General features: G+C 41.7%; 1 protein-coding gene across 4 annotated transcripts; it reads left to right on the forward strand.

Moving 5' to 3' along the window:
• Positions 1–627: 627 nt before the first annotated feature.
• Positions 628–21,344, forward strand: Dmp1 (dentin matrix acidic phosphoprotein 1). 4 transcript variants are annotated; one of them, XM_031342199.1, is made up of 8 exons: positions 628–676; positions 6,280–6,463; positions 9,034–9,074; positions 14,554–14,628; positions 15,090–15,137; positions 17,261–17,293; positions 17,466–17,510; positions 18,869–21,344. In XM_031342199.1, the coding sequence occupies exons 3-8, from the start codon at positions 9,063–9,065 to the stop codon at positions 20,192–20,194; spliced, it is 1,539 nt and encodes a 512-aa protein (XP_031198059.1). In that variant the 5' UTR covers positions 628–676; positions 6,280–6,463; positions 9,034–9,062; the 3' UTR covers positions 20,195–21,344. The 4 variants fall into 4 exon arrangements, with proteins under 4 accessions (XP_031198059.1, XP_031198062.1, XP_031198060.1 ...); XM_031342200.1 differs by lacking the exon at positions 628–676 and adding an exon at positions 2,757–2,842; XM_031342202.1 differs by lacking the exon at positions 9,034–9,074.
• The last annotated feature ends 2,811 nt before the right edge of the window (positions 21,345–24,155 follow it).

The raw sequence follows: 24,155 nt of genomic DNA on the forward strand, positions 1-24,155 counted from the left end.
ACTCAAGTCTCAGGATGATGCAACCACCCAATGACTCACGAGAGACCGAACTTGCTGTAATCACATGAGGTTTATTCCAGATCTGGGGTCGAACTCATAGCCTGGCAGGCCAGAGGAGTTCGACCATGAGCATGAGGAGTACTTGGTATTTAAAGGGAAAAACCACAAACTAGGGGGTGAAAGGGTTACCAGGGAAACATAACAAGAGAACAATGGAAAATTCTAAAGGAACCCACTACCTAGCTGAGTCAGGTCACAAGGAAGTCATCCTGCACACTCATTGTCTAGAGGAATGTGGCTTGGTCAACACTATCTTCTTAATGGCTGACCACTCCTAAGACTAATTAGATCCTGTTGTTTGGTCAATGCTATCTTCTTAATGACTGACCGCTATCCTGTTCCTTATTCTGGGCAATGTTATCTTCTTAATAGCTGACTTCTATCTTGTTCCTGGAACTTGAAGGACCCCCGGAACTGGGGAGATCCTTACTCAAGTCTCGGGATGACGCGACCACCCAATGACTCATGAGAGACCGAACTTGCTGCAATCACATGAGGTTTATTGGGGATGCCGGTACCAGGTCGATCTCATGACCATGTTGGCCAGAGTTTGACGCCAGGGTCGATCTCGTGACCATGTTGGGCAGAGTTCGACCCCGAACACAAGAAGTGTCGGGTATTTAAAGGAAACTGGGGGCGGAGAGAGGGTTACAGAACATAAACAGTGGAAAATTTCAGAGGGACCTGAACCCAAGGTGTTCAGTTAGGGAGGGGAACATATTCATTCTAGGAATGTAATCTCCATCTACTGGTTGACAGGGTGGAGAGTCTCATAAACCACTAGACCTTCATGCTTAGTTCTACCCTCATAGTGGATCCACCAGAAGGGGCAGGTATCGGGAACCAGAGCCCTGAGGCTCTGGATTAGCAAAGTTCCTGGAACTAGCTACTCCACCTTTTTTTGGCTTGTAGCAGAGGTTTTCCATGCCTGCTTTTAGGTAAAAGTTATACATTATACATTCTAAGATTCTCCAGCCTTTCAGAGCTGACCAGTCCACCTTCCTGGCTCATTACAGAGACTTCCTATGCCTTCCTTAAGTAAAGGTTATACATTAATGTATTTCCATTAACATGCTTTTCCCAAATTTCTAAATTCAGTCTTTCATTAATTACCAATTATGAAAGTTAGATAATTTAAATGCTTAAGATTGTAATGGAAAAAGTAATTTAAATACAGAATTCTGAACTTACCAAGATACAATATATAAAAAATATTTTCTCCTAAGTTGCCAAATACAAATGGACTGGACATTGTGAATGTAATTATTATGCCATGGATTTCATAATTGTTCTTACTGTATATAGTTTGTTATTGTAAAAGAAAGAGCCTTTTTTATTTAGACAATAAAGGGAAAACATTTGGGGTAGTCTGGTGATGCTATGTACTCAAATGCTAAATACTGGGTCCCAAGATCTGGTTGCTCCCAATGAGTAGATCCTTACATGCACCAAATGATGTTATATAAACCTTGTTTCCCAAGTATTGGTCAATAAAGGCTTAGGTCTAAGTTTGAGCAGTAGGGAGAGAAAGGTGGGAGTTTTGAGGATCAAATTGAATGAGGGGTCTTAGGAGAGACCAAAGAAGGAGGAGGAAAGGAGGCAACAAAGAGAGGAGGAAGCTGCCATGAGAGGAGATGGACCATGAGCACATGGCCAAGAAAAACAGCAAAAGGGACGTATGGTTGGGATATAAGTTACAATAGCTCAAAAGCTGCCCAATCTAGGCTTACAGCTTATAAGTAAAATACCAGAATTGTGTGTTTTTAATGTGGGTTGGCTAGGATATAAAATTCCTTTTATACCACTGGGCTTAGAATGTCGCCCCCAGGGACACACTCCTCCAGCAAGGCCATACTTCCTAATCCTTCTCAAGTAGTAGCACTTCCTGATGACTAAATATCAATGTATTAGTGTATGGGTCTGTTCTTATCCATCTACCCACAGTCAGACACACATCTAACCAGTTCTCAGAAAGCTTTCTCTGTAAAGAGTATTTTTATGAGATTAGATGCTTAGGACCTAGAATTATAATGGAACTCATGAAGAAAGATTGTGACCTTGATTTTCTTATATAAACATTTATATCTTCATTTGAAATTTCAGGGCAAAAATGGAGGATACCCAATTAAAGACATCTCAAGATTCAATCTTTTGAATACCAAAAGAGTATCATTAGGGAAAGCATTATTTTACTTTCCAGAGTAAAGATTAATAAGCAATTTCCTCATTCCTCAACTCATATTGCTCATTGGGGCAATGATTTTTAGGTTCTACTTCTTTCATTTTTTTCTTTTAAGATTTTTTTATTTATTTTATGTGTGTGAGTACACACTGAAGCTGTACAGATGGTTGTGAGCCTTCATCTGGTTGTTGGGAATTGAATTTAGGACCTCTGCTAGCTCCAGTCAACTTGGCTTGTTCCGGTCTGCCCTGCTCACTCTGGTAGACCTTGCTCTCTCAGTCCCTGCTTGCTTTGGCCCAAAGATTTATTTATTATTATAAATAAGTACACTGTAGCTGTCTTCAGACACATCAGAAGAGGGCATCAGATCTCATTACCGGTGGTTATAAGCCACCACGTGGTTGCTGGGATTTGAACTCAGGACCTTTAGAAGATCAGTCAGTGCTCTTACCAGCTGAGCCGTCTTACCAGCCCTTCAGGCTCTATTTCTAATAACATGTATCTGTGTGTATCTGTGTTAGGGTATTCACATGTGCACTCAGGTGTCCATGGAGGACAGAAGAGGATGTTAGATATCTTGGAGCTGGAGTAAAGCCACTTGTAAGCTGCCTGATGTGGATACTGGAAATTGAACTTGGGACCTTTATTAGCCTGTATACTCTCAATTGCTGAGTCATCTCTCCAGCTTCTGAGAGCAGAATCTCATGTTGCTAACCAACTAGTCACTTATTATAACTATATCAATTTAATGAGTTACAAAATTACTTAAGATAAAAAAGTAAGAAAATATCATAATGTAGTGTGTTGTGAAACTATGTACATATACATATTGCCTTAGGATTTTACTGCTGTGAACAGACACCATGACCAAGTCTTATAAAGGGCAACATTTAATTGGAGCTGGCTAACAGGTTCAGAGATTCCATTATCATCAAGGCAGGAACATGGCAGCGTCCAGGCAGGCATGGTGCAGGAGGAGCTGAGAGTTCTACATCTTTATCTGAAGGTTGCTATCAGAATACTGACTTCCAGGCAGCTAGGATGAGGGTCTTAAAGCCCATATCCACATCTATACACCTACTCCAACAAGGCCACACCTACTCCAACAGGGCCACAGCCTCTAATAGTGTCACTCTCTAGGCCGAACATATACAAACCATCACACACACACACACACACACACACACACACACACACACAAATATGTCGAAGTGAACATATGCTAGAGATGTGTGCAATGTTTTTCTATCTGTTGTGGTTAGGAAAAGTAGAGAACCATTGGTTTAGGAGGATATTACTGCCCCAGTAATTTGATACTGATTGTCAACATTCACTTTTCTCCTTACAAACCTCTAACTTTCTTGCTCAATATGAAGACAGAAATTTAAAAGAGAGCAAAAGGATGCTAGAGATGTAGCTGGGTGGGTGCACGCATAGCATGCCTGGCATGCATGGCCACCATTTGGTCCCCAGTATGTCAAACAATCCCAAACCGATGGAGTCCCATCCTTGAAATCTCAGCACTCTGGAGGCAGAGTCAGAAGTTGAAGGTTGTTCTCAGCAACACAGTGAATTTAGGGTAGTGCGGATAGTGTGGTGTCCTCAAGACCCTGGAGAGGGGAGAGGAGGGAGAGGAGGGAGAGGGAAGGGAGGAGAAGACAGACAGTGGGAGAGAGAAGATGGAAGGAGGGAGGGGAGAAAGGGAGAGGGTGGGAGAAAATGGGGCAGGGGAGAAAAGGGGAGAAGGGAGAGAGAGGGAGAAAATGGGGGCAGGGAGGGAGGGAGTGAAAGAGAGAGAGAGGGAGAGAGATAGGGGTCAGGGAGGAAGGTATAAGGAGGGAGAGAAAGAGGGATGGAGGGAGGGAGAGATTCAGAAAGAGATAGAGATAGAGTCAGAGTCAGACAGAGAGACAGAGAAACATCAAGTCAAAGAAATGGACACATTCCCTGGATTTACTTGTACCATGGAGGAAGGGCCAGTTAAGATTGCCATTCTTGAATCTCCTGTATGTTCTGGAAATCATTGGGAAATTAAGCTTTCTTCTCAGTTGTACATATAGGCTGCTCCCTATATGACCAAAGACGAAAGTCATATAACTGTCTGTCCCAGCTTGTCCCTGACTAGACCTGGTAATTTCTTATATACCTGATCAGAACATTAGTTAGGAACCAGCAAGGGTAGCAAGGGTCTTCTGTTGTGGTAGTTGATACTTTCAATTTAAAATCTAGTTCTCACACAGCAGGATAACATTTAGAAAATCATACTTCATCGTATAAATACATTTACAATTATTAACTGGACTGGAATTTCCCAGAAGTCAGCCTTGTTTTATGGTTTGTCGTGGAAGTTTTGAAAAGTCATAGACCAAAATAACCAGGAACAATTTTCCTGTCCCTAAAAGGAGCAGGAACAGAATAGATTTGAACAGTCCCAGATGAAAACACCATTGCGGTCTCCCAGGGATCTACTCTCGGCTGCTTGGGAGCAAATCCTCCAGCGAAGGGAACAAATCAGCTACACAACGTTCCCTTCAGACAGGGTCCTAAGCTTCTAGGGTCAGGAGAGGGGAGGGAGCGGATCAGGCAGTGCCTGTGTGCAGGCACACACCCGGGCCCGGATTCAAAGTCTGCATGCTTTTCCTCTGAATGCTTTCTCTGTTGTTTATAAACCATTCAGTCTACAATATATAACTCTGTGTCTTCTGTATGAGTATGAGGACAAGCTTTGTATCCACATAATCCACCTACGAATAAGCCAGACATGGAGGTTCATGCTTTTAAACTCTGTGCTGGGATGTGGAAACTGGAGTCAGGCCAGTAGCCATAATCTGCTTGGTGGGCCACTGTTAGTGAAAGGTGTGTGTGTGTGTGTGTGTGTGTGTGTGTGTGTGTATTCAGATGCTTAATTTTGACTGTCAATGGGATGCTCTCAGAGTGTCATATTCTATAGAGGAAGTTAGTCTAGCAGAGAGGACGACTCTAAATGTGTGTTCCCAGCCTTCTATAGGCTGGGGACCAGGATTGAATGAAAAGAAAATGGGGTTTGCTGCTGGAAAAGTTTGGGGAGGGCTGGGGGCAGATCCACCTTACTCTACAGTGTCTCTTCCTTAGGCTGCAAAGAAGCTTGAGGTGGGTTTTATTATACGAAATTCAAACATGCTCAGTTCCTTCCTGATCCTGCTGCTGGACGGCTGGCACCCCAAGAATAAAATCACTCCTTCAATCCTCCTTTAAGTTGCTTTGTACATTTTACAAAGTTATTAGTTATTATCCTATGTGGGAACATGGTGTGGTGTGTGTGTGTGTGTGTGTGTGTGTGTGTGTGTAAGTATGTGTGCCCCAGCACTCATACTTACACTGTCCTGTCAGAGGACAGCTTTGTGAACGCTTTCCTCGTTCCACCTTTGTGTGGGTTCCAGGGCTAGGACTCAGGTTAACAGGCTTGTGTGCCCGGGTTCTGAAGTGCAAACTTATGGTTTCTTAGGAAAGTTGGTTGTGTTGACTGGAGTGTCACTAAGGTCACAGGTGAGAGGATGTTTCCCTAAGGCACACACAAACACAGGTGAAAGGATGTTTTGCTAAAGCAATCACGTGAAAGTGTGGGTGAGGAAGGGCTGATTCTTCATTAAATGTCACACGTGTATTGGTACACCTTATATTGTGTTACTGAGCTCCATTTGTCATGATTTTATAGAGAGAAATGCACCAAAAAAGCTGGTGGTGTTCTGGCAGCTTCTTGCCACAGACTTAGGCCGATTGGCAGAGAAGTCAGCTGATGCACACAGACTCACATGGAGTTTTACTAAGACAGGATCACATGGTGAGGAAGATCCATGCGACAATACGTGATGTTTGGAGGGAGTAGAAATAGTACCCAGTGGACAGTGATGGCAGACTTGCATAGCTAGCTTTGCAACTCTTCGTTGCTCTTGTGTCTTCACTGAGAGAGATACAGCCAAGAACTTCACTTGGCATTCTTGCTGGTCCTGGTCACTCCTGCTGACTCATGTGGATTTGGATCTGGCTGTCTCTGCTAGGTCTTGCCACTGCTGCTGATTTGGGGTTTGTGTCTGCTATCCCAATACTGCTGAGCTGGACTGCGGGTGTATCCGTGAAGTGTTTGTGAGTGGATCGAGCTGCTGTTGCTGATTTCTGGGAACTGAACTGCAGATTTCCTGACAACGCAGATGGGATTTGCTCCAAAGAACAATTTCCAAACAGGTCCACTTCTCCCATATCCTAATAACCATTCTTTTCCATCTCTGGTGGGTGGTGGGCTAGAAGGGAGGTTAAAACATTTAAGAACCATTATTAAAAGTAAGTCTTTGAAAAATCTAGGCCTATAGGGCTTTATCCACTGAGCCGTCTCTCCAACCTCCTTAAGATATTTTTGGGCAGATATTTTGTCACAGCAGTGAGAAGAGTTACTAATGCAGTGCCAAGCTTGATCTCTGCCTCCACACAGGTGCGCACACACATGTACTTACACCCCTCACATCCTCACATCACACACTAACAGACACATGGACACTCACCAAGAATGTGTCTTCATGTCCTCATTTTAGAGCAATGCTTATGCTACTTAAATATTGGTTTTTAAATTCTTTTCTGCTCATGAATATTTTAATTAATTTCCTTAATTATGGAGCTTTTGTTTTTGGTAATATATCTACTGCCACTTATGAAAATCCTCAGGCTCCTATTATCTAAACTGGATCCTTTGTGACCATTTCAATACATGTCATTATCATTGTGTGCATGTGTGTGCGAGAGTACATGTGTGTGTGTGTATTTGTTTGTGTGTGTGTGCATATATGTGCATGTGCACGTGTGTGCTTGTGTGTGTACACATATATGTGAGCAGGTGTAGTCATTTGTATATGATGGTGTGGAGGACAGAGGTTGACTTGGGTACTTTCCTCTATTAATCTCCATTTATTTATTTATTTATTATTTATTTCTCTCTGTGTATAGGCATGTGTATGGGTGTACCGGTAGTTGATGTTGGGCATCTCCTTATTTCTCTCTCTCTGTGTATAGGCATGTGTATGGGTGTACAGGTAGTTGATGTTGGGTATCTCCTTATTTCTCTCTGTGTATAGGCATGTGTACGGTGTACAGGTAGTTGATGTTGGGTATCTCCTTATTTCTCTCTCTCTGTGTATAGGCATGTGTATGGTGTACAGGTAGTTGATGTTGGGTATCTCCTTATTTCTCTCTCTCTGTGTATAGGCATGTGTATGGGTGTACAGGTAGTTGATGTTGGGTATCTCCTTATTTCTCTCTCTGTGTATATAGCATGTGTATGGGTGTACAGGTAGTTGATGTTGGGTATCTCCTTATTTCTCTCTCTCTGTGTATAGGCATGTGTATGGGTGTACAGGTAGTTGATGTTGAGTATCTCCTGTTATTTTACTTTGTTTCTTTCTTTGTTCCTTTCTTTGTTTCTTCTTATTTTAGATCTTTTCTTGATTCTTGTCACTTTATTTCTAGGTAATGGCAGGGAAGTAGACATAATAGTATAGAGGGTAGATATCTACCTGACACTAGTGCTTTGAAGGGTTATTATAAATATACAGGTTTTGTGTCTTTTATCTGGGAACTAAATGATCAAAGGCAGAGTAAAAACCCCCAATTGAAATTAAATATTTACTATAACAGTTGTGTTAGTTTATTTGTTACTTTAAAAATAGAAACTTATAGTATCTGCCCCCCCCCCTTTAAGGTCATTTTTGGCATACTTCCATTGTCTGCCAGTTATATATTGCATCTATACGGTTTATTAACCTTAGCATATGCTTCTATTTTTCATGCTTTGACAGTTTCATGGAAGTACATAATGAATTTTAGTCATTTTCTTTCTATTGTTTTTGGCTCTCTTGTGCTCATGGCCATCAGATGGCACAGTGTCGCACACTGCTCACTGATGTAGAGGAGGCAAACCTTCAGTCAGTTTGTCCTCATTCACTTTGTATCTTGTGAGAATAGCTTGCTATGCCATATTATATGCCTCCTCACTTCCTGTTCTCTGCATTCTGACCTTCAGACCCCAAGGTAGGGCCTGAGCTCTCTTTCGAATCTGAGGTAGCTCTCTGCCTGATGTGACCAATGGAATGTGGAGAAAATTATATTCTGGGTAGCTGTCAGGGTCCTGCCATCATCATGTGGTGAGAATACCAAGCTATTCGGCCAAGTCACAGCCAGAACACAGGGACAGTTTCAGCTGAGCTCGCAGGCAGTGATGCTGGCTGAGATCCCAGGCAACCATCCTATGAGGAGGACCCTGGAAGTCTATCCAGTCAAAATCTCCTGATGACTTCAGGCTACTCTGTAAGAGGTGCTGAACAATAGTTGTTTTAAAGTTACAAAGCACAAACTACAAAGTATTGGATGATGTTTTGACGAAGGACGAAGCAGTAAATAAACACCGGATTCCTTTCAGGTGTTGTCTCATTTTGACTTTGCTATCAAGCTGGTTCTTGGCTTGGGTGTGGGAATTTGGAGAGTTCGACAGCAATGTCCTCTTCCCAACCCTTCCCAGAATCCACTCTCACATGAGATTATAAGGTTCATCTAGGATAGACCTCAGGCAGGGCCGTGGAGCCACTAGGGAGTCTAATTCAGAATCAGACCAGAACACATGTCATTTAGAACTCCTCCCCATGAACGTTAGCCTTCTGACCAACTCTGTATGAAAATAGACTCCTCCTCTTCACATCCTGCCCCGCTGCCCAAGTTTAAGCTCACACTGTATAAATCTAATAATTTACATATTTGAAAATGTTTTCCAGGCTGTTGTATCTAAAAAGGCAAGTGAGTCATGCATTTCAAGGTAATTGTACACCTCAATCCATTCATTCATACAAAAATATATTTACTGAGGACTTGTGATGACCCAAGAGCTGTCCCTGGCACTAGGGGCATTGTGGTATTGTGTGTACTTCACTTAACAAAGCAGCATCCTTACCCTAGGGGAAATTAGAGCCTGGTGCTGTGTATTATACCATTTAAGCGTTTATTTAGTGGTATGCGATTGTTACTTGAGTATACTCCTGAACAGGTGCCAAACCCACTTCCAGAACCCTCAGTCAACTTTAGGACACTCCTCAGAAAGACTAGCAAACAGCATTTTCATTTCAGTTTTGGTGATGAAGTAGACATTCTTGGCAAACTTCTCTGGATGTGATCCACCTAGTTAGCATTCCTCTAATCCAGTTCTGATTTCAAAAATTACTGAAATGTGCTAAGTAGTTTCAGGGGATAATGGGGCATTTTTTTTTTGTTGTTGTTAAAAATAAAAGTCACCAAAGGGAGGCACTTTAACATTTCCTGTTCTCATGGAATCATTTGAACAGCGCTTCCATAGATCAGTAAGAATTTGGAGTCTTTGTGTATAGATGGAATAAGTAGTGTTTAGTAGAGACTGTTAAAAGTTAAAAGAGGAAGAGAAGAAATACAGGCCATATTCTCAACGCTAACAACTTAGGAAACGCTAGAGTTTTGGTAGCTTCCCTCATGTACCACCTGGAATATGCACCAGCAGGAAGGGCTCTACCCCTCTCTGACTTGCCTTTCCCATCCCTGGGTCTTCTGGGATCTGTTGGTGGGTGGGAGACATGGTCATTGTTTATAATGCTCACAAGCCTGCATGGATGTGAAAGACATATATTTAGAAAGCAAAATAAAGCTTTAGGAAGATCTTCAATTTAATGGAAACTAGTCTAGTCATTTGAGAACCACAAGAGCTTTTTAGAGAAGGCCCACTTCTGCCAGCTGGAGGAAGTGTGGGTGTATGGGGTCCCGGTGACACCTGTGATGTCAGTCACCCCGAGCCTGAGGCTCATTGGTTCTGAGGAACTGCAGCAGAGTTTAAATTCTGCACTGTCAGACAAGCCTTCTGAGTAGCAGCTGGAGAGTAGCTTCTCGGAGGTCCTTCTGCGAGAACTTCACTGAGCATTTGACCTTGTGGGAAAAGACCCTGGGAGCCAGAGAGGGTAAGGCCTTTCCACCATTTAACTCTTAAAATGACTTTAACTTTGGTGTTTAAAAAAATGAACTATGAGCATGTTACAAGGCATTGATTTCCAGAGGAAGAAGGGGAGAATTAAGCTTGAGTAAAGCCGATTCTTAGTTTTGATTTTGGGGTTAGTGTCACAGTGGCCAATACACTGATATTAAAATGACATGGTACATCAAAGGAGCCGGGTGTTTGCCTGCTGATGCCTTAATTAGATCTCTGTGTAATTACTTTGAAAGAGAACATTTACTAAACAGGAGGCTGATGGGAAAGTCCCCTTGGAGTTTAGCTTTCACTAATAAAACACAACTTTTATCTGTAGATTTCTTAGAGGTGGAGATGTGAGAGGATCTAAATCAGTGTAGCAAGTGTTTCAAAATGCAGTCAGGTATGTGAAAGCCACTCAGCCTCATTCATTCAGAGAACATGGTGGCCATTATGAATTGTGTATGCAACTGAAAGGCCATCATGACAGTGTGCATTTGGGTAGCTGGATACTCATGCTAGTGTAATGCTTTGCATACATATAGACCCCAATAAATGCTGTTATTTATTTAAAGTCCCTAACAGGGACTGCCTGTTAGGACACACACACACACACTACACACACACACACTACACATTAGGTAGGAGGTACACACACATATACACACATACCACACATATATACATATACACATATACACACATTCGTATACAAATACACACATACATTAGGTAGGCAACACACACACGCATACCACACACACACACACATACACACTGCACGTACACACATATTTACATTAGGTAGGGCATGCATACACATACACACCTACATTAGGTAGGAGACACACACACATACACACACGTACATTAGGTAGGAGACACACACATTCACACACATACATTAGGTAGGGTACACACACACACACACACACACACACACACACACACACACACACTTCTGCCAGACATGATTTTACTCTACATTACTTCACTTTATCAGTAGCTGGAGTATCTGTCCTTTGTGACAGAGAGTGGTCAGGCCATGTGTCCTATGATGTTCAAAAGACTCTGCAGAGAGACAGAGTGAGTTTTTTGCTCTCTTTGAGAGCAAAGTCTCCTGGTTCCCTCAGGTTTCTGCTTGACTAACACTCTTGTGGCCTTCCCCTATTTAACCCTGTTGATTAAACACGTGATTAAAGAATTTTCTAGAGAATCTTTAGTCTGTTTTCTGTTCGCCAAACGGTGATGTGGACTAGGGTGCCTCAGACACTGGGGTTTCTACAACCTGCATTTGGGGCACTTTGTGATTATCCCACTGTTCAGGAAGGCGTGTAACATTGGGCTGGTAGCAATTGTCCTAGAGACACTCACAATTACTGGAAAGATTAGAAAGATTATTTGTTCATTTAGTTTTCTGAATTCTAATAGAATTTCTACTCTGACAAAATCACATTTTATTTTCAAAGAGAATTGGTGAAGTAATTAAAACAGCTGCTGACTAGAAGATTGTAGTAATAAACCCTGACTGCCAGGTATTATTTTTACAGAGTAAATACTGTATCTCAGGACCTAGACCAGTCCCTAGCATACTGGATGTTCTCAACAAGTCATTATCAGTGACCAATAAATAAACAAATTGTTCATTTGTATTATCAAGGTTAACAATAAGAAAAAATAAATATTAGTTATTTTCCAAGGGTTTAAAAATGAGCCTATGACATTTCATTTGATTCCCTGGTTTTGGGTCCTTTCTTCATTGCAGATTAGATCAAAGAAGATATATACCTTACAAGTGAAACTTAGCTTTGAGGAGATGCTAAGACAAGTTTCTTACTTAACACAGAGTTTTGAACATACTTGGAAACACAGCCCTTTCTAGATCCTGACTATTTAGATCATTTCAACTCTACAACAACCGCAAACACTGGATGTCTCGAGGGCAGTGGCTTCTGAACAGACATGATTCAAGTCTTGGCTGTCGAGTCCTGTCACTTGTATGCTCTTATAAAACAACCACATATCAAAGGTAGAAGTTCTATGACCAGTTATGGAAGGGGAGCTTGTGGCTCTGTGACCAGTCAGTCGTAGTACCTTCTTAGCCTAATCTTTAGAATCCTGAGCTGATAATCTTTCTTGGAGAGTCGCTACAAAAGTTTGGTATTTTTGTTTGGAAATATTCTTCACAAAAACATCAACAGCACAATAAAAATACTAATTGAAAACCCAACATAGGCTTTAGGGTATGCCTTTCTTCAGTAGGGCTATATTCTCTGGAAGCTGACGTCAGCTCTCTTGTGACACTATGTTGTCTTGTTTTTGATCTCCAGGTCTTCTATTTGGGAAATTACTGTTTTAGGTTGGGATGTAGATGGTATTTCTAGAAGCCTGAGCACGTTAGGGCATCTTCCTTACTCTGCCCACGAGTCCACTCCCAAGACACTTGAACAATGACATCATACACTTCCTAGTGGGAAACCCATAACCTTTATTTATTTAGAGTAGCTGCATATTTTATCTCCACATTTTTCAGTTATTAGATAGTAGAGAAATTAAAAAAAAATGCAAGACAACTCAGGAATCACTGGTGTTTCCTGCGGATATTTTGTAGAGTTATGAAATTATAACTATTCAAACTATAAAAATCAGGAAATTGTAAAATGCAGGAAATCTGCACAAATTTTCTTTTGCCTGTGAAATCAAAGCAACTGAAATGTAGTTATTTTGAAAAAAATTTGCATCTGGGATTTTTTTTAACCTTTTAAAAGGAATGAATCTAAGAACTTTAAAAACTGTTTTGATCGCAAGAAGCAACATCTGTTGAATTAGACTTATTTTAGGTACAGTTGCATGCCTTTTAGTATGGTACCCCCAGTTGATATTATAGAAAGAACTTAAGAGTAAATCAATATAATATGAAAACTACTTATTATAGTATGTCAATAAAGAAAATATTTTGAAAGATTTCCAAGTGGTACTAATAGATAGCCTATGTTATAAACCTGTGACTTAAATGTATTTTCACCATCTAGCATGCATTTCTATATAGACAAAGAAACTGATGAGTGTGGAGTCTGAACTGACTTGCAGAATTTCTAAAAACACATGGAGTCCAATCAACTATGCCTGTTACAGCAGCTGTGAGCATTTGCTACGACAGGAAAATTATTTCCCTTCAGACCATTTTGATAGCTGTTTTTACATCAGCATTGGGTAGATCCATGTTGAAATAAAGAACCAAATATTTTGGAAGCTACTGGCTTACAAAGTTTGGAATGAAGCAACCTTCAGAGGAGTACAACTTGATGTGGCCTGTTCCTCTCAATATGACTCACAAGTGTTTCCCTAGCCTCTAATCTTCTCTAGGTCCTTGGGAGCCATGAATGACACCTGAGAGAATTTAGCACAATTGTGTATAATGTATGATTGAATGCATCACAGTAGGCATTAAGAGCTTTCTGAGGCTGTAATATGAAGCCTGCCACAGCCCGTGGCTTGAAGATCAAAACAAAAAAAGTGCAAAACCAACTTATTTTTGTCTAGACTTTATTATATAGCTATAAAAATGAAGACACACACACATGTGCACACACAGGGGTTTGTTTTAGGAGAATAAAATGTTAGGTTGCTTTGTAATTCTGGCAATGTGTCTGTTCTCATTTCGTTAACCACCACCCCCCCACCTTTTTTTTTTTTTTTTTTTTTTTACATCTTATTAAGTTGGTGAAGAGATATCTGTAGGCCTCCTCTTTGAGATTTTGTTTCTCAGGAGTGAGGTTTCTGTTGACTTTTTGAACAGCTGGTGTAATTTACATGGCACTTTCCTATGAGAAGCATTCAGCGGAGTGGTTTTTGCACACTCACAGGTGTGAACAACATTTACCACAATCCCTTCATGACATCTTCATCACCTACAAAAGACATCTGCACCTCCACCCTCATTTTTCAGCCCGCCCCCCGCCAGTCCCTCCAAGCCCTGGTAAATCACAGACCTGCTTCCTGTCTCTAAAGATTTGCACATTATCAACAACTTACATAAATGGAACTGTACAACTGAGGTCTTTTACACCCAGCTTTTTAACCTGTACAATGCTGCTAAGGCTCCTCTACTTTGTGGCATGCATGTATTGGCACTTTGTTCTATTTTATGGCTGGATGCATCCTACAAATGCAGTCTGTACAGGGTCTCTTCCCTCTTCCACCCACACTTTCAGATGAACATATTTATGGTTTTTTTATTAAAAACATAAAAATGAAAGCATCCTAATTACTGTATCATGAAGTGAAACATCTGTGACTTTCATTATAGGTAGAGGACTCACATCCCAATATGAAGACTGTCATCTTCCTTGTGTTTTTCTGGGGGCTGTCCTGTGCTCTCCCAGTAAGTATAATGATAGAGATAATATCCCTCTTATACCTAAAATACCATCATCTTTAATGATTGTGGACCAGGTGGCCTGTATGTTTCAGCAAGATGAGAATAATAGTCTCGTGTTTAGGAAGCTGTTTTCTTTAAACAGCCAAGTTATTTCTTATTCTGTTCACTTCTGTTCACCCAGCTATGATTCTGTTTTTCCTCATAGCAATGTCTTAAAAGTGTCACCCCTGAGTTGCAAAATCAGCATTAATCAAGACTCTGTTAGAAATTCGAATTCTTGAACTCTACCTCAGATCCACTGCCCAGATTCTCTCGAGGCACAGAAAGCTGAGTCGTTGCAAACCGCAGGGTGATCTTACTATAGGTTAAAAGCCAGCTATCACTGCTCCCCAGTATGTGGGGTGTTGATAAGTACCGCCTTCAGAGTTTCTCTGCATGTTTATTGTGTATGTCCTGCTTTTTAGGTCGCCAGATACCAAAATACTGAATCTGAAAGCTCTGAAGAGACGATGGTGGGTAGAAATAAGACATTCTGAAATATTTTAATTTTAATATGTGATTAATATAGCCTAGTTGGTGCAATGGCAAATCATGAGTGTGATAACCTAAGAGTGTATAAATGCCGAGGCTGTAAATAACATGAATTGTGATTTTTAGTTCATAGAAGAAAATAATGCTCCAATTCCTACGTGGTGAAATTTGATGAGGAAACCTTTTCTGGTTTTGTTCTTATAGTGATGTGTACCATGGTGCATAACAATGACCAACAATGACCCAATTATTCTTGAGAGATCAGAACTTGAAGTCTGTGTAAACAAGAGGTGTCTATTAGGCAAGGAAACCTACAAGGGTACCAGGTAGTCCTTGTCACGATGGTGATGTTTACTGAGTGCTGAACTCTTAATTACTCTATAGCTACCAACTGCCAGTCATTCAAGGATCACTGCCAGATAGAGTTCTGAGTATTGTGTATGTATTCCATTTCTCATTTTCCTATTAATACAATAGATTAGGTATATTTTACTCCTTTACTCAACTGAAATGGAAGCACAGAGATTAATGTATCCTGTCCAGGTTACATGCTTAAAAAATGTTGGGGGCTGACTTCAAACTTATGACGCTGTGGCAGAAAGGTCTACATTTTTACTCAGTGTAATAGATTACTCCCAGAGGGGAGCCAGGGCCAGACAGTCTTCAATTCTTAAGACTGGAGCTAGATGTCAAGGTTAAGTACTAACCCAGAACACCATGTTCATCATCTTGTTCCTGTTGGCTTTTCCATATGGTGCAGCGTGGACCCATTTCTCGTGGTACTTAGCAAACAAAGTCAGAAGGTTGGAACTGGGTCCTGCCCTGCCTTAGGTGACAATAGACCTTGCAGGATATATTATGAACTTTTGTCCTTTGGCTGGCTAATTTAAAAGCATTCACTGTAGATCTCTCTCATTTAAACAGAGATTTGGAGACACATCTTCCTCTCAAGTCATAAGAAAAACACGTCATAAGAAAACCACCAATGTTTCCTCTCTTCTGACTGTTAATTGCAAATGATGGATAGCTGGAGTAGGTTTCCATTGTGTCTGCTTGCTCCATTTTGGAGCAAAGACAAATGGCTGCAGCTCCTTTCTCTGCGATACCTCAGGCTAGCACCATTGAGAGACAGGTGGAAGACTTGCCAGTAGCAACTGTTCCCCTTTCTATTGAATGCACTGAGCATGTCACATAGGACAGTTCCAGGTTTAAAGCAAAGAGTGGAGATGGTGGGGTAGGGGGGCAGAGCAGAACTGCTCAGTGATCATGAGCAAGTGCTCATAAATGTTTATCACCGGACTAAGGAGAGTGAAAGAAATCTCAACTATGATTGTAGCAGCTACATTTAACATAATCTTTTACGTCGGTGCCCTCTGCTGACCCCAAAAAGGGTTTAATTCCTTTCTCGATTCAACTTTGCATATTCTTGAATTTTGTACTCAAGAGTGGATTATTTCTTTGATTTGTATCACACTGAACAATAACGATGATATTCCTATGCCATTGGCTGAATCCACTCTCACAGCCGCTTCGTATCATCACACAGTGTGTGAATAAGGAACTGGAGGTCAGTGGAAGTGAGTTGCCCATCTTTCATATACAAGCAACCATTCCAGAATACCTGGGCCTTAGGGTTTCATAGACATAGGACTGTTGTTGCTAACACTAAAGCGGCTGTTCTTAAGGTCAAAACTGGAAAGCAATCAGTTAGTTGAGACTTAGCTCTGGATTCTGAGCCCCAGTGTTATCCTGTATTATATTTTCTTTTGGTTGTAGGAACAATTTCAGAGTGTGTGTGTGTATATATATACACACACACATACACACACACACACACACATATATACACATTCTGAAGCCACCTTCATATATATATATACACACACACATGATAAAGTGTATATATGTATGATAAAGTGTCAGTAATATAGTAATCTTCTATGTCTATTTCAACATATTTCAGGTTATTACTTATTTTACCTTAGATTTTAGATCATGAAGTGTGATACCCATCCCTAAAACTTAAAAATCCCCTGAAGTTATTCTACACATTTGCAGTGACATAGCCTACTCCTGAAGAATAACTTTCCTATCTTCTACACAGGGTGATTTGGCTCAGTCACCACCGCCACCCACGGTAAGTGTCACATTTGTTTTTTGTTAAAAATGCCTCATGAAGTGACTTTAATATTCTTTTCCCTCTCACCATCCTGGAAGTAGTAAACATGAATGTTGAGCGAGTTATGAGTATCATATTTTTCCTCGGGAATGGCAAGAAGGAAGACAAACATTTTTCTGTTTCCTTTCAGAACAGTGAGTCATCAGAAGAAAGTCAAGTTAGCCCAGAGGGACAGGTAATTAGACATGCTTCCTCAAATTCCCCGGCTGCTTGGGACCTGCAGGGAAGTGATGGGAGATTAAATTACCTGGCGACAGTTCTAAATATAATATTTTCTAACCATTGGTTATGCAGGATAAACAGTTCCATAAAATAAAAAGGGAAAAGCGGGTGAGGAAAATTTAAATGTAGATGCGCTGTTCATTCCATTTTTATCATCTGAGACACTGTGTCCCTGAATGTCCTTCTTAGTTAAAATAAAAAAGACAAAAGGAGGGACACACTCACTCACTGACCAAGTCAGATAAGTAATGAATTTACTAAAAACAGCTGCATTTAGTGGTGCCTGTCTCTTTAAGGCAGTCCAATCATAGTCCTAAGGGATAAGAAAAGCAGAAAGCTAATATATTTTATTTAAAAGTATCTGTATGTGTGTATATGTGTGCATGTGATGTGTTTGTGTATGTGTGTATGATGTGTTTGTGTGTGATATGTGTGAGAGAGAGATGTGTGATGCTTGTGTCTATGTGTGTGCGTGATATGTGTGTATGTGTGTATTTGTGTGTGTGATATGTGTATGTGTGTGTGATGTGTGTGTATGAGATGAGTTTGTGTGTGTGATATGTGGTGTGTGTGTGATGTGTGTGTGAGATGTGTTTGTGTGTGTGATGTGTCCTGTGCTGTGTGTGTGTTGTGTACTGGAGATCAAAGCCAGGGTCTCACACTTGCTACACGGGGGCTCTATTATTGAGTGGCCTCCCTGGCTCTGTCCTATTGTTATGCCCAGACAATCCTGTGGGACCCCAAAAATGCAGGATTTGGTTCTTTCTGAAGTGTAGACTCACTTTGTTCCCTAACAGGGCAAGACTAGGGAGGTGAGTCATTAGCTTGCTTATTCTTACTGACTAAACATTCATGAAAGAATACTATGGAAATTTCAAACCATAGCATTTGGGGAAATGACTGCCGAAGGGAGAAGGTGATGTATTGACTCCACATTTTCTCGTTTTTCAAGGGAGGATAGGACCTGCTGCTTGATGTATGCGGAACTGCTTAGCAAGGCAGGGCAGGTTGTAGCACTGAGGGATATGCACACAAAATACAAAGTAGCTGGGTATGATGATGGCTCATGTGTGTAATTCCAGCACTCTAGTGGTTGAGGCCGGAGAAAGTCCAGCCTGGGCTACATAGTAAGTTCAAGGTCAATCTGGGCTATTGGATAAGACACTGTTTCCAAAAAAAAAAAAAAAAGAAAAGAAAAAGATTTGAGTTTCAACCATAGTGAGGAAACGCAGAAAGAGCTGGTAGCTCTCTAGATAGCTCCCTCTGTTTCAGCCCCTGGACACTGATCATAGCTATTTATCTTGACTTCAGGCAAATAGTGACCACATGGACAGCAGTGAGTCTGGAGAGGAGCTGGCCTCCAACAGAGGCCAGTATAGACCGGCTGGTGGTCTCTCTAAGAATATGGTGACTGGCACCGATAAGGACGATGATGAAGACGACAGTGGAGATGACACCTTTGGTGATGAGGACAATGGTTTAGGACCTGAAGAAGGACAATGGGGAGGACCCTCCAGACTGGACAGTGATGAGGACTCTGCAGATACCACACAGTCCAGTGAAGACAGCACCTCTCAAGAAAACAGTGCCCAAGATACCCCCAGTGACAGCAAGGACCATGACAGTGAGGATGAGGCAGACAGCCGGCCTGAGGCAAGGGACTCCACTAAGGACAGTGAGAGTGAGGAACATCAGGTGGGAGGTGGCAGCGAGGGGGAGAGTAGCCATGGGGATGGCTCTGAGTTCGATGATGAAGGGATGCAGAGCGACGACCCCGAGAGCACCAGGAGCGATCGAGGCCACACCAGAATGAGCAGCACTGGTATCAGGTCAGAAGAAGGGGACCACGAGCCCACGAGCAGTCAGGATTCAGATGACAACCAGTCTGTGGAATTTTCAAGCAGGAAGTCTTTCCGAAGGTCCCGCATCTCTGAGGAAGACAACAGGGGCGAGCTTACTGACAGCAACAGCAGGGAAACCCAGAGCGACTCCACAGAGGATACGGTCTCCAAGGAGGAAAGCAGGAGCGACACAGCCGAGACCCAGTCCCAGGAAGATAGCCCGGAGGGACCAGACCCCAGCAGTGAGTCCAGCGAAGAGGCTGATGGGCCATCCCAGGAAAGCAGCAGCGAGTCTCAGGAAGGGGTGGCCAGTGAGTCCAGGGGTGACAACCCAGATAACACAAGTCAGACAGGAGACCAAGAAGACAGTGAGTCCAGTGAGGAGGACAGCCTGAACACATTCTCTAGCTCAGAAAGTCAGTCCACTGAGGAACAAGCTGACAGCGAGTCCGACGAGAGCCTCAGCCTCTCAGAGGAGAGTCAGGAGTCGGCCCAGGATGGGGACAGCTCCAGCCAGGAAGGCCTCCAGTCTCAGAGCGCATCCACCGAGAGCAGGAGCCAAGAGAGCCAGTCTGAGCAGGACAGCCGTTCTGAGGAAGACGGTGACAGTGAATCTCAGGACAGTAGCCGATCCAAAGAAGAGAGCAACTCTACAGGGAGCACTTCCAGCAGCGAGGAGGACATGCACCCCAGAAACATGGAGGCTGATAGTAGGAAACTAATAGTTGATGCTTACCACAACAAGCCTATCGGGGACCAAGATGACAATGATTGTCAGGACGGCTACCAGCGTTAGCTTGGATAAGAAGTGGATCTCACAGGACGGAGTCTTGGGGGCCCCAGAGTGGAGAGTCCACTATAACTATAATTTATTGATGTTTTGGTCAGAAGTAAAACCAGGGGCAGGTTTTTAAAATTTTGTTTTTGTTTTTGTTTTATTTCATTTTGTTTGTTGCTTGGATGGTTTTTGTTTTGGTTTTTTCCTGTGAGGGATTGTTGGGCCTGACACTCTTTTCCAGGGGGTGTCTCACTCCTTAGAGGCTTAAATATGCAAGATGATGTCAGAGCACACACAGTGAGAATAGAACACAGGAATCATGCCCACAGCAGCTTCATAGATGCTCTGCTTCACCAACCTGACAGTTGCTGAGGTTCTGTTACATATCAGGCACAGCACTGGGCGCTGGTGTGTGTGTGTGGGGTGCTTCATGCTCAGTCTTGCTCCTGGGGAGCTGGTTCCAAGGAGGCACTCAAATGTAACACATTAATGGATACGAAGAAGGAGCCCCGGTAGTGGAGAATTTGCCCTGTACCCCTTTGGCTGGCTCCTAGAGGCTAACAAATTATTGCAAAAAGCCCCTGCCACAGCTGAGGTGTGCACCACAGGGAATGGGAGCACGACAGGGGGTGATCAGCTTCGCTCTGGAGAATCAGAGGTTCTAAAGTAGCAAAGGCTGGAGTTGGAGAGTTACATAAGATTTCTCCACTGAAGACAATATAATTCTATTTATTCTTGATATAAACAGTATTAAATCTTATGCAATTAAATATTTAGTATGTAAAGGCATTCTCAAATGATGGTACAATGGAATATCTTTGATAGCTTATTTTTTCCCAACTAATTTACCCTATTGAGTGCTTTTGTGGGCCTTCTGTAAACATGGCTTCAATGATGATGAGGAGGAAAATTTGCTAGGGAGATGGGAGAAAAATATATTTAAAAAAAGATGTATAGCTTTATTTTTTCCAGATTATTCATGTGCAGTGCAAACACTATCCCTGAGTCCTCTCCATGTGTTGCATATAGAAAAATTCTGCACATAGGGCTCCACTGTTTTGTTGTTGTTTCTTTACCTTTTCTAGTTTTTTGTTTTTTGGTCAAGTGCCATTGAAGTGTTACCTCATGAGAAATATTTGTTTTGTAATAAAGATAATAATTCCCAGAGGAATTGTATGCGAATTGATTACTGTGCCTTTGACTATTAGGATATATTCATAATTGACAATTCTTTTTAAAAAACTTTTCCAACTACTTAGCTTTTTTCTTAATAAGAAAAACATATTTTTCTTAAATTACTTTATGAAAAATTTCTTTGTAATTAAGGTAATAGTGTTATAAAATCATGTGTCCATGCGGGCTGCATGATGGTTCACTGGTTAAGAGCTCATCCTGCTCATGTGAAAAACCTGAGTTTGGTTCTCAGCACCCACCTTTGGTGACTCACAGATGCCCATAATTCCATGTCCAGGGTGCTCCTGTGTCCCTCCCCAGTGCATTTGCATGCTATGTGTGCACACCCCTCCCCCATAACTAAAAATAAAAATATATGTGCTTGTGATAGTTCACTAACTCTGCCTATTGTAGTCAAGGAGAAGAGACTGGGGTAAAGTCTTAGCTTTGAGGAAACCTCATGAAAACCTTGTAAAGTTTGAGATTCGTATTTGTGTTTAGTATTTTATCAGAGGCTCATCTGCATATTCTAGAAGGTTCAGGAAAACAAAACCCTTCAGCTTTTGTTTCTGAGGGAACTATTTCACCTCAGCATTTCTGTCTAACCAAAGTGTTCACCTTCAGATGCACACCTCAGTACATGTGAGTTTTCCTACCAGGTATCCCTACCTATCCCTCCTGTTAGAGAGTCCAGACTTTGGTCTGATCTTTATCCTTCCTTCACAAAGTCAAAGCTGTGTTCCCTTGAGGATATATATATACATATACATATACATATACATATACATATACATATACATATACATATATATGTGTGTGTGTGTGTACATTTAAATATGCATACATATCCTCTAATTCTTTCCTTTGAGATGCTGATTTTGGAGGTCTAGAGCAGGACCTAGAGTTACCCTGCTATAGCCCAGCATAGGTGAGTGGCTGGGTTCTGGGCTCTTTGTAGTAAACTGCAGGGTCCCTGCACATTCACAGTTCCTTCAAAGATAACTGTCGCTCCCAGGGATCTCTCAGGTGCCCCAGGCATACATAAGTTGTTTTCACTACTCAAATATCCCATGCGATCCTAAGTGTCTGACACCAGGAGCCTGTCTAGAGTGGCTTGCAGCCTCTAGAAAGTCAGTGGCAAGACTTTCCCTGAATGTGCGGATGCTATCAGATCTAGTTTGGCCTTTCATTCCTGGAAACCTGGATATACAAAAAGAAAGAACTGCAAAAGTGGTCAGAACAAAACCAGGAAGGGATGCACAGAGAAGTAGAAGTAGAGAGGTGGCGTGGGTTGGCCTGGTGTTGCTTGCTTTGTGATGTTCACTCTGTTTCCTCAGGTGGGGCTACCCCCCACGAGCAGCCCATCTCATACTCAAGTGCACTCATGGGAACCTTCTCCTCATTTTAACTAGTCAGTTAAAGCTAGAGCCTGTGATTGGGCAGTGGAGGGGAAAGGTGAAACTGGATGTTTGGGAGTGGGACAGGTAGGAGGGAGAAGGGGAAGAGAAGGGAAGGAGAGAGGACAGATGGACCAGAACCACATGTGATTTTTATATGGGCTTATTGGGGTTGGAAATTCCAGCAACAGAGAGGCATACACACACCCCATTAATGTGAAGCATAGAGGGAAAGCATTGTGCTCCCAATGCTGAGGGAAAATGGCATCCTTCTAATTACACGCTTGGACTGTCCGTCTCCTGCTGCCCACCAGGCTTTCCTGATTCTTCTCAAGCCCCATGTCCCTCCTCACCACACACCCACCATCTTAACAACTATAATGGGTCTCTGTTTCTTTCAACTAAGAAGCCTAATGAACCCAGGTTCATAAGTCAGCATATAAAGTTAGCCAGCTAAATGCCTTCATTTAGCCCTGGACTCCTCAATGAAGTTAACTAACAGATGTTTCAAAAGGAAGAATAATTGGAAGAATTTTCTCCATGTTCATGCTAGAAATACTCTAAGGCAGAGAATTGGAGGTTTCTTTTAAGTTCTATTAACTCAATTTATGTAATGTAATATAGATGTACATATACACAATATAGACACATATAATTAATATACTTATATTATATATGTAAAATGTACAGACATTCTTGCCTCTTGCAAAGGGAAGTGGTTTAAAGTGGATTCTGAGTAAAGCTGACTGGATGGCTTTAGCTTGGAAGGTACAGAGGTTTCTTTATGAAATTCCTCATAGAAGTATGTGGTGTGCAGTCCATTTGGTTAGCCAAATTATAATTGGTGTTATGTAATTTCAAAATGAAATGGTTGAAAAGAAACACCTGCCTCTAGAAGTGTGCATGACAGTGTTTCCAGAGACAATTAGATCGTGAGAGGCCTGACCTGAACAATGGACCAGTCATTGCATCCATTACTTGATGACACTATGCAGAGATGGTAAAAGTAGGCAGTAAGGCCTTTGGAGGAGGGAGTCTCTGCAGGTGTTGGCCCAAGCACCACTTCTTGCACTTTCTGAGAAATTCTTTCTGTTTCATGTTTGCTGTGATGTGATCTGCTTTGTCACGCCCTCCCACCAGACAGACTAAACCCTTTAACGCTACGTGCCTACATACATCTTTCCTTCTTTGGTTGTGTCTAGTAGGTAGTTTTTTGAGGTAATAGAAAACATTTGTAATCAATTTTGATTTATAGTGATCAGATAAATGAAAGGCTATAAATAGATAAATAGATAATAGGTAATAGATAAAACCATACCTAAAATGCCATTTTGATCAAATGCAAACAAAATCTAAAAGACATATAACTAATATTTTAAAATAAAAATTTAGACAATATAGCTTTTTTT

Source organism: Mastomys coucha, unplaced genomic scaffold (assembly GCF_008632895.1).
Source record: "Mastomys coucha isolate ucsf_1 unplaced genomic scaffold, UCSF_Mcou_1 pScaffold22, whole genome shotgun sequence".
NCBI lineage: Eukaryota > Metazoa > Chordata > Mammalia > Rodentia > Muridae > Mastomys > Mastomys coucha.